Here is a 9,794-nt window from a genome sequence, read left to right as displayed (position 1 = left end):
TATTCTTCTCTAGGACTGAGAGCTACATCTGTGGATTTTTTAAATCATTCTCAGCTTTCAGCTGCTACTGATTTAATATCAAGATGTGCTCCAGTTTTACTGATTGGAGCAAAACCAAAGCTAGGAATGCCAGAAGGTTATCATCCACATCATCTAGATTCAACGTGGAGGAAGATCAGAGTACCTGTACTTGGGGGGTGGGAATCGACAATTCCATGATACAAGATGGATTACTAAGTATACACTTTAAACACAATTTTCACGCCTTGTGTTAGTGTTGTTGTGGGACTTCTGAATCTGGAAATCTTACTTTTCATGTCATTGCACTTTCTGTCACTATGCTGCATTCCCTCAGCATTTACTAGTGAATTCCTCCAAACTGATTTTTTTAAAGAGCGCAATAAAATAAAGATATGACAAATTCCCACCACTTAACTTGCAGTACTGCACTTATTCTCATTATTACAGGATCTAACAGTCATGTGATATCTAACCACTGCAATAAAGCTACACTTATCTCAGTGAACATACACACAGACACCCTGAAACCCATTCCTGCACTATGAGAAAGCCATGTATGCATTCCTAAATGTATGCTTTTCCTTACCTGAGTAGAAAAAACTAAAGGCTCGGGCTTTGAGCATGCACTTTTTTCCATTCTAAATGAAGAATAATCCAACTTTACAAGTTCCCAAATGGCTCACACCTTCATCTCAAATATTTTTACACTTTCAGAAACACACACTTCTGACAGCTATGAAAATATGCGAAGTTTGATATTAAAGGAAGAATCACATTTCACTCTCCAATGCACAGAATTCGTTTTGCACCATAGATTATTCCACAAACACACAAAAGTGACTGTGATTATAAATTATTATATAATAAACAACTTGTATGAAGAACAAACTCCTTTGTGAGTTGAAAATAAGTGCAGCAAAGCTGACCTTAAAACCAAAAAAATGTACATGCAAATAAGGAACACACAACTGGTACTGAGAATTCATTCCAACTGCAGGGTTTCATCTACACTTTATCATAAAGTGAAGTCTGTGACCTGTCCAACATTGCCAGTCCCCAAATTCACACAAGACTCTCAAAAATTATGAAATTTTAAATATGGTTTACACTGATAGATTTAGTAGCAGCAGAAACTATACCAATTTTATCATAAAAAAGGAAAGCAGAAAACCCCAAGTTTTGTATTATGTAAAAGCAAAAAAAAAACCCAATCACACACAAAAAAAAACCCCACCAAACCAAAAACCCGCACCAATTTGGGCCAAATTTGGGGTGAACCGCTGGCAGTTTGAGGGGCATTGCTGGGGATTATCTGGCATGGATTCCTTCTCCGGAGCGGAATATCCGTTGCGGCTTATCCCAGGTGAGTTATCTGCTGTGAATTATGCCGGGCGGACCCCCTGGTGTAGGTCATCCCCACCCGTGTCCCCCCGTGCACCTTTCTACCCACACACAGCCGCCGTCCGTCCGTGTCCGTCTCCTGCCCCCCGTCCTCCTCTGCCTGTCTCTGCGCCCTCCCAAGTGCTCTCCACCCAAACGTCCCCCCACACAAGGTTTTTCCCCCCGTGCGGGTTTTTTTTTTGCCCCGTGACGTGCCCCCCGCGTCCCCTGCCCTCCGGTCTCGTGCCCCCGCTCCCCTGCTCCCCCCTCCCATAGCTCCTTTGCTTCTGGACCCCCAGCTCCGCACGGGACACGGGCAGCCTGGGGAGCTTTGCCCCGAGCCATTCCTTTCCCCTCTGGGCAGCAGCGGTTCTGCCGCTGCTACAGGCAGGCGCTTTCTGGACGGGCGAGGGGCTGGGACGACCGGAGGCTGCTGGACGCTCCAGTCCGACTGAGACGCTGTTCCCGGGGGACCTGGCGCAGGGAAAGCTGAGGCACTTTCCGCACTGCCGGTGGCCGGAGCCGGGCGGGAGGGGCTGCCCCGAGCCGGGCAGGTTGGCGCCGCCCTGGATCGTTGTCGGCGGTGGGGGTGCTCGGAGCCGCGGGGGTTCTTGGCAGGGCTTCCGAGTACGTCAGCGGCGAGGGGAACGGTGTACCCGCAGGGTCAGAAAGCATGGATTGCTGCACGGGGCTTTCGGTCGGCCATGTTGGGTCCCCGGGGCATGCTGGGAGGTGTAGTATATATGGACGTGGGTGCCTGGAAGCCGCATTGCTCTCGGGCGCTTTCGGTGCACCGTAGTCGTTGCTATCGCCGCGGCCCCTGCGGCACTAGGTGCAGTTTTGTTGCAGGTTTTGTGTGTTTTTCTGCGGGCTTCCAGCTATGGCTACTCCCCAAGAAGCAGCGCGCCTCCCGACTCTCGGAGCTGCCGCCCGGGATCTGTGCAGGCGCGGTGCAGCCCACATGGTCCACGCTGCCGGCACCAGTAACGGCAATAGGATGCTGCGGTGCCTGCGGAGTCATGCCGCTGCGCTCGTTGCTGCCTGCCGGTAAGGAAACGCCGCTTCCGCCCCGCGGGCGTGCTGTCGGCAGGTGCTTGGCGTGCAAAATGCAGACGGCAGCGCTGCCGCCGCCCGTGGGCAATCGCTGCGCGCTGGGTGCTCGCTGTTGCCGCCGACGCCGCCTTCTTCGCTGTTACCACAGCGTGGTGGTATGCCGGGCGCGATTGGCGGTGGTGGGTGAGGGCCAGGAGCACCACGGAGGCGAGCGAGCTCCTTTGAGTGTGCAGGGTTGTCTCCTGCCTGCTGGCTGCCCGGGGGTGGTGGGACAGGAAGCTTCAACCTGCCCGCTGCGGCAGGCTCTTGGTCTGCTGGAAGCGAGCTGGGCCAGGGCAGCCCCAGGGAGTTACCTAAAAGCTGATAGAAGGGAAGAGGGGAAGGAGGCGGATATCCCCTAGGCGCAGAGGCAGGGCACCTCCCCAACTCACCAGAGCTCCCCCTGAGCCTCTCCTGGCTCCGCTCACCCCGTGCAGCTGCCCCCTGCTCCAGCACCTCCCCTGAAGCCTGTCCCATAGCACCAGATCGCCCCCAAGCCCTGTTGTGAAGACCACAAGCTGGCTCTCAAGTGGGCTGGATTCTCCCTTAATGCGGGTGCCGTTACCAGCAGTGCGGGGAAGGAGCAGTGTCTCCAGAAGCCTCTGCAGAAGGAAGGGCTTAGGCCAGGGGTGATCTACGGTAATAACGGTCGCCGCTTCTTCTTTCCCTGTGCTAGAGGCCATGCTGAGGACGCGGTTGTCCATTCCTCCCGTGGGGATGCTGCTGACAGCACCTGCCTCAGGGCTTGCGTGGGTTGTCTCTGCCTGACCTCACTCTCCTTGCAGTGCGGGGGTGAAAAGGGACAGGCGGAGCGCTTACTGGCTGCGGACAGGAGCTGCCACAGCTGAAGCTGGAGAGGCTGGAGAAAGGTAGAGTAAAAAATAGAAGGCCATCTGGCCAACAGCCACCTCCTGCTGCAGGCAAGAGAGAGCCTGCCTCTCTGGGTGGGGAAGGATCACTCTTCATAGTCCATAGCAGGCCAGACCACTAATGTCCACTGCAGGGTTGGTACACGTAACCCAAAGCATGGTATGGCCGCGTAGCACATGAGAGAGTGAGGCTGTGTGTCTAGGAAGCCTCGTCTCATAAGAGCTGTGAGACACCCACACCTTCTCTTAGGTGGAGGACAGCCAAGCGACGGGAGTTACGAAAGAGAAAGGGAGGAGAGAAGGAGAAAGAAGCGTCTGAACTGGCCAGTTCTCCCGTCAGCGCCGAGAGCGAAAGCTGCAATGAGTGCCAGGCCCTCAGGGCCCTGTTGCCCCACTGCTGCATGCACGATGCTGTGAGTTTGTTTGGTTGGGTTTTTTTTAATTTTTTGCTTCCCTGCACCTCTTCTCTCTAGTCTTCTGTCCTGCTGCTTCGCGCCCTTTTTTCATCCTCCGTCTCTGTCCTGCACCTATTGCTGTTTTTTCCTTTTCCATCTCTTTGTCCTCATCTGCATCCGTCTCTTTCCTCCACAATTGCTCTGGCCCCTTTTCTGGCGTTCTTTTCCTCTCTGTGCCTGGAGGTGCTGCTTTGTCTCCCTGCCTCCTCCCTCTCACTTACCTTCCTTCTCTGTCTCTCCCCCTCCCTTGCCTTGCTCACTGCCACTGTTTTTTCCCATTCTGTTTTTCTCCTTCCTCTTCATCTCTTACTCTCTCGGACACTTTGTGCTGCTCCCTGCCCCATTTTTTTTTTTGCCCTCCGTCTCTCTGCAGGGCTCCTAAGACCTCTCTCTCTTTCTCCACCCTCCCACCCCCTGTGCTTCTCAAGGTCTCTCTTCCTCTCTCTCTCGTTGGCATTATTCTTGTCTGTCGCTCTGCCTTGCTTCCTGTCCTGTCCTTTCTCGCTATATCCCTTTGCCCTGCTCCCTGCCCATATTCATCATCTTCTCTGTCCTCTTGACCCTCCCAGGTGTTTTTCTTCTCTGTTGTGATCCTGCTGTTGCCCTGTTTGTGTGGTATGTTTTTTTTTCTTCTCTGCACTGCTCCCTGTTGCTCTTTCTGTCTCTTAACCCATCCCTGCTGCTTTTTTCTCCATCTCTGCCCAGATCCCTGTCCCTTTTCCCCCCCTCTGCCCTGCTTCCTCTTGCCATCTTGTCTGCTTTTGTCTCTTGGTCCCGGTCCCTCTCCCATCCTTTCTAACCATATCTCTCTCCAGATGACTCTCCTTTCCTTTCTCTCTTCCTCATTACTCTTTTTCTCTCCATCTCTCTCCCCATCACTGCCTATCCCAGTTGCTTTTTTCCTCCAGTGCTCTCCTGCTCTCTGTCCCCGCTTTCTCTCTCTGTCATTCCGCCATGCTCCATCTCTTGTTTTTACTTCCTCCATCTCTGTCCTGCAGCCCATCGCTAGTTTTCTCCTCTTCCATCCCTTTGTCCTGCTCCTTCTCCTTGTCTCTTTCCCTTTTTTCTGCCTCCTGGCCTTTTTTCCTTTCTCGCTCCATCTCTCTCTCCTGCTCCCTATCCCCCTGCCCCTATCTTGGTTTCTCTCTCCTTCTCCTCACCTTTCCTCCTGGTGCTCTGCCCCGTTCCTTCTTTGCTTTATTTTCTTCTTTGGTTTCTTCTCTCTCACTCTGTCCCGCTCCCTCTCGCTGCTTTTTCTTGCTCCATCTCTGTCCTGCAGCCCAGCGCTGCTTTCTTCTTTTCCATCTCTGTCCTGCTGCCCATCCTAGGCTTTCCCCCCTCCCTCTCTCTCCTGCTGGCTGCCTCTTAGTTTTGCCTCTCTTTCACTTTGGCCTGTGTCCTTGTCCCCCTCCCTCCCCCTCCTCTCTCTCTGTCCTCTAGCCCCTTGCTCTTTCTTTTTTCCTTCTTGGTCTCTTTGTACAGATCTGACCCTCCCTTTCTTCCTCAATCCCGTTCTCCTCTTCTCTCTCCTTTCTCTCTCTTTGGCTCTAGGTCCTGCACCCTCTCACCATCTTTGGCCCTCCTTTCTTCTTCCTCTCCTTCCCCACCCCCCATCTCTCTATCCCTTGGTCCTGCTCACCAACCCTACCTTTTCTTGCTCCATCTCTCTGCAGGGCTTCTCCTCCCTAAACTTCTTGATTTCTCCACCTCTCTGACCTTTTCTTGCCACCTTTCTCTCTCTCTCTCTCTGCTCCCCACTCTTCTTCTTTCTGCTCCTCTCTCCTGCCCCCCATCACTGCATTTTCTTTCTCCCATTTCTCTGCCCTGCTCCCCAGCTCTCTCTTGCTTTCTGCATCCCTCTGTGGTGCTCCCCGGCCTTCCTTCCCTCTCCCTCCCTCTCTCCCTCTTGTTATCCTTATGTCCCTCATTCTCTTTCCACCCCTCTGTCTTGCTTCCCACTCCTAATTACCCTTTTCCATTTCTCTCTCCTGCTTTCAGTCCCTGCTTTTCCTGTGGCTCCACCTCCCTCTCTTTCTCCCCGTTGCTCTCGCTTGCTCTGTATCCCAGCATCGTGCTCCCCATCCCTCTCTTTTTCTCTGCATCCCATTTTCTTGCTCCCTCTCCCTCACTCTGCTTTTTCTAGCCCTCTCTCCTTCCTCCTGTCCTTCCTTCTCCCTGCCTGTGGCCTGCTGCTTGTCACTGGTTTCTCTTTCTCCCACTTTCTGCCTGGGCTGTCACCCACTTTCTCTCTCTGTCCCCCTCTCCTTCCTCCAACCTGTATTTCCCTCTCTAGCCCCCTGGCCCTAATGCTTCTTTCTCCATCTCAGTCCTGCTCTCTGACCCTTTTTTCCTCTCACTGCCCATCTCTCCTGCTTCCTGTCCCTGCTTATTCTGCCTTTATTCCTCTGTCCCACTGCCTCTCTCATTGCTTCTAGTTGTAACCCCCTGGCCAGCCACCTCCCTTCTTTCCTTTTTCTCTTCCCTAGTCTGGCCCTACTTCTTCTTCTGCTGTCTCTGTCCAGCAGCCCATCACCCTTTTTCTTCCTTCTCCACTTCTGACACACTCTGTCCTCTTCCTTCTCCTGCCTTTTGTCTCTCCATGTCCTGCACTCAATCCCCCTCCTTCTCTCTCTCTCTCCCCCTCCTTCCTTTTCCCTCCTTTTTCTCTGCATCCCTTTGTCGTGTTGCCCATCAGTATTTTTTCCTTCCATTCCTCTGGCCTGCTTCCTGTCCCTTACTTCTTTGTCAGTCCTTCTGTCCTCTTGCCTGTCATGAGTTTTGCTCTCTTCATCCCGCTGCCCTCCTTCCCAGTCATCTCTTTCCACTCTATCTTTCCGTCCTGCTCCCCAGCAGTGTGGGTTTTTTTTTTTTCCTCCAGCTCTGATCTGCTTCCTGCCCCGTTCTTTTTCTCTCTCTCATCCTTTCCACTTCCCTGGACCTCTCTCTGCAATCTTGTGTCCCCCCACTGTCCTGGTCCGTGTCCCTCTCTTTGCCTGTCTACCCCTCTGTCCCTGTCTTTGCCCCTCTTTTTACCTTCTCCATCTCTGTCCTGCTGCTCATCTCTGTCTGGCTCCCTTTCTGTTTTTTTTTCTCCCCCTCTCTTGGCTACTCTGCTTTGCTTCCTGTCCCCATTTTCGCCCTCTCTTCATCCCTCTGTCCTGCTCTGGGTTCCCTCCCTCTCACTCCCGCACTTGTCCTGGTAACACACACTCCTGCTGTGTGTTACCCGTCTTTCTCCCTCTTGACTTCTTCCTCTTGCTCTATCCCTCTGTCCCACTCCCTACAAGTATTGTTTTCATTCTCTGTATTTATCTTCTGCCCCTCACTATTTGTTTGTCCTCTACCTCTCTCTCCTGCCCCCCATTACCCCTGCCTACTGTTCTTTCCTCTTCCCTCTACCTCTGCTTTTCTGTATCCTCGCATCCCGTCCCCTCCTTCCCTCCATTTCTCTCTGTCACACTCCCTTGCTCCTCATCCCTCTCTTTTGCTTTCTACCCTTCTGATGTGTGTGTCCCACAGCCCCTCCTTTTATGGCTCCTGGTCTTCACTCGAGACAGCCTTCTCTCATTCTCCTTCTCTTGCTCTTATCGCTCTTTTCCTTTCTTTTCCTCGATCCTGCTGCCCATCACTAGTTGGTCTTCCTCCGTCCCTTTCTCCTGCTCCCTGGCCTTGTCAGGCTTTCCCTTTATTCTCCCTCTAGTCTGTCTTCGCTTTCTCCATCTCTGTCCTTTCCCCGGACCTTTTTCTCTCTGCTCCTCACTCCTTCTTCCTCATCTGATTTTTCTCTTTCAGCCATACCTCTCTTCTCTGACCCTCTCTGCTCTTCCCTTGCTTTTCTTTCTCCAATTATCTCTTCTCTTACCTGTCCCACTCTCTGTCCTGCTCCCTCTCCCTATTATTTAGTGCTGCACCTCTGTCCTGTGCTCTGTCCCTGTCTTCTCTCGTGCTCCACCTCTCTGGCATATTCTCTCTTGCTCTCGTTGGCTCTCTATCCTGGCACCCCTTCCCAGGCCCCCTCTCTTCTGCACCATCCTGCTTTCTGCCTCCCTGTTCCTCACCTCTTTTCTAGATTGCTCTGCCCTTCCTCCTCTCTTTCCTTGTCCCTCCCCATCATAGACTGCCCCCAAACCCTGTCCTCATGGCAGCAAGCTGGCCCTTGAATATGCTTTATTCTCCTTAAATGCAGGTGCCATTAGCATCAGTTCAGGGAAAGAGCGGCGTCTCCAGCAGCTCCTGCAGAAGGAGGGGTTCCTGCCTGAGGAGAGCTACAGTCATCCCTGTGGATAATGGTTGGTTGCTTGTTCTTTCCCTCTCCCAGAGGCAGCACTGAGGACTCGGTTGGCGGTTGCTCTCCAGGGATGCTGGTGATTGCATCTGGCTCAGGTAAGTGTGGGTTGCCTTTGGCCTCATTTTCCTAGTGGCATGGGCAAAAATGGACAGCTGGACGCTTCCTGGCTGTGGACAGGAGCTGCCGCAGCTGAAGCTGGAGAAGCCAGAAAAAGGTAAAGCAGCTGAAGAATAAAATAAAGAGGAGCCAGCCGGCAGCTGCCTCCAGCTGCAGACAGGAGACAGCCTTCCTGTTGGTGTGAGGAAGGATCCCTCTTAGCGTAGCCCTCAGCAGATCCAATTGCCAACGTGCATTGCAGGGTCCGTATGCGTAACTGGAAGCACAGTACAGCCAGGTAACATGTGCACGTGTGAGGCTATGTATCTGGGAGGCCTTGTATTGTAAGAGCTGTAAGACACCAGTCTGTTCTCTTAGGTGGATGACAGTCAAGCAACCGGAGCTACGGGGCCAGGAGAGAGAGACAAAGACATGTCTGAACTGTCAAATTCTCCCAGCAGCTCTGAGAGCAGGAGCTGCAGTGAGTCCTCGCTGTCCCCTTTTTAAAAATCCTCCCTCTCTGCCCTGTGGCCCATCGCTATTCTTTGTTTTTCTCCATCTCTCTCAGGCTGATTCCCTGTCGCTTCCTCCTCTCTGGCCTGTAGCCCACTGCTGGTTTTTCCCCCCCCGTACCTCTCCCTCTGTGGCTCCCTTTCCCTATTTTTCAGTCCCCCTTCTCTGTCCTGCAGGCGATCGCTGTTGGATTGGGTTTACGTGGCAAGGTTTTGTTAGGTGGGGCAGGGCAGGGGCTGCAGGGGTGGGTTCTGCGAGAAGACACCAGGAGTTGCCCCCATGTCAGGCACAGCCACTTCCAGCTCCAAGATGGATCTGCAGCCGGTCCAAGCCGAGCCCATCGGCAATGCTGGTTGTGCCTCTGGAATGGACATTTAAGAAGGGGTAAAAAACGCTGCGCAGATGCTGTGATAGAGAAAACGTGAGTGTGAAACAGCCCTGCAGACACTAAGGTCGGTGAAGAAGGAGGGGGAGGAGGCACTCTAGGCACTGGAGCAGAGATTCCCCTGCAGGCTGTGGTGAAGGCCATGGTGAGGCAGGTTGTTTTTTAGATTTGTTCTTATTATCCTACTCTTGATTGTGATGGACAATAAATTGAATTAATTTCCCCAAGTTGAGTCTGTTTTGCCTGTGACAGTACTTGGTGAGTGATATCTTTTGTCCTTATCTCGACCTACAAGCTTTTTTGTTGTATTTTCTCCCCGTCTTGTTGAGGAGGGGGAGGGATAGAGTGCCTTGGTGAGCACTCGGTGGCCAGCTGACGTTGGCCCACCACAGTTGCCTTCTATGAGGCTCCCTGTCCCTATTTTTCAGTTCTTGCCTATGTTTCTTGTACCCCATCGCTTCTGAAACTTTCTACCTCTCCATCCCTATTTTTCAAATTCTTGCATAGGTTTCTCAAACCCAGTTGCTTTTAAAATTTTCTTGCTACCTTTCCCTTTCTCTGTCTCCCTGACCTGATTTTCATTTCTTGCCAGTGTTTCTTGTACCCCATCATTTTTCAAATTTTCTTCCTACTTCTTCCTCTCTGCAGCTCCATGAACCTACTTTTGAATTCTTGTCTATGATTCTTGTATCCTG

General features: G+C 52.5%; 1 protein-coding gene and 1 pseudogene across 2 annotated transcripts; both read left to right on the top strand.

Annotated features, from left to right (window-relative positions):
- The first annotated feature begins 1,633 nt into the window (after positions 1–1,633).
- LOC148056372 (uncharacterized) lies at positions 1,634–9,264 on the top strand. Of its 2 annotated transcripts, none has more exons than XR_015703245.1 (4): positions 1,634–2,448; positions 3,170–3,362; positions 3,613–3,775; positions 8,004–9,264. XR_015703245.1 is itself a non-coding variant. In XM_087750908.1 (4 exons), the coding sequence occupies exons 1-4, from the start codon at positions 2,282–2,284 to the stop codon at positions 8,145–8,147; spliced, it is 558 nt and encodes a 185-aa protein (XP_087607034.1). In that variant the 5' UTR covers positions 1,634–2,281; the 3' UTR covers positions 8,148–9,264. The 2 variants fall into 2 exon arrangements, 1 of the variants encoding a protein (XP_087607034.1); XM_087750908.1 differs by having other exon boundaries at positions 3,279–3,362.
- LOC148056373 (uncharacterized) lies at positions 4,317–5,145 on the top strand (annotated as a pseudogene).
- Positions 9,265–9,794: the final 530 nt, after the last annotated feature.

Source organism: Nipponia nippon, unplaced genomic scaffold (assembly GCF_047370975.1).
Source record: "Nipponia nippon isolate SJK-2023a ecotype South Korea unplaced genomic scaffold, ASM4737097v1 scaffold_14, whole genome shotgun sequence".
NCBI lineage: Eukaryota > Metazoa > Chordata > Aves > Pelecaniformes > Threskiornithidae > Nipponia > Nipponia nippon.
Note: the sequence above shows the minus strand (reverse complement) of the source record. Positions and strands in the feature narration are given on the sequence as shown.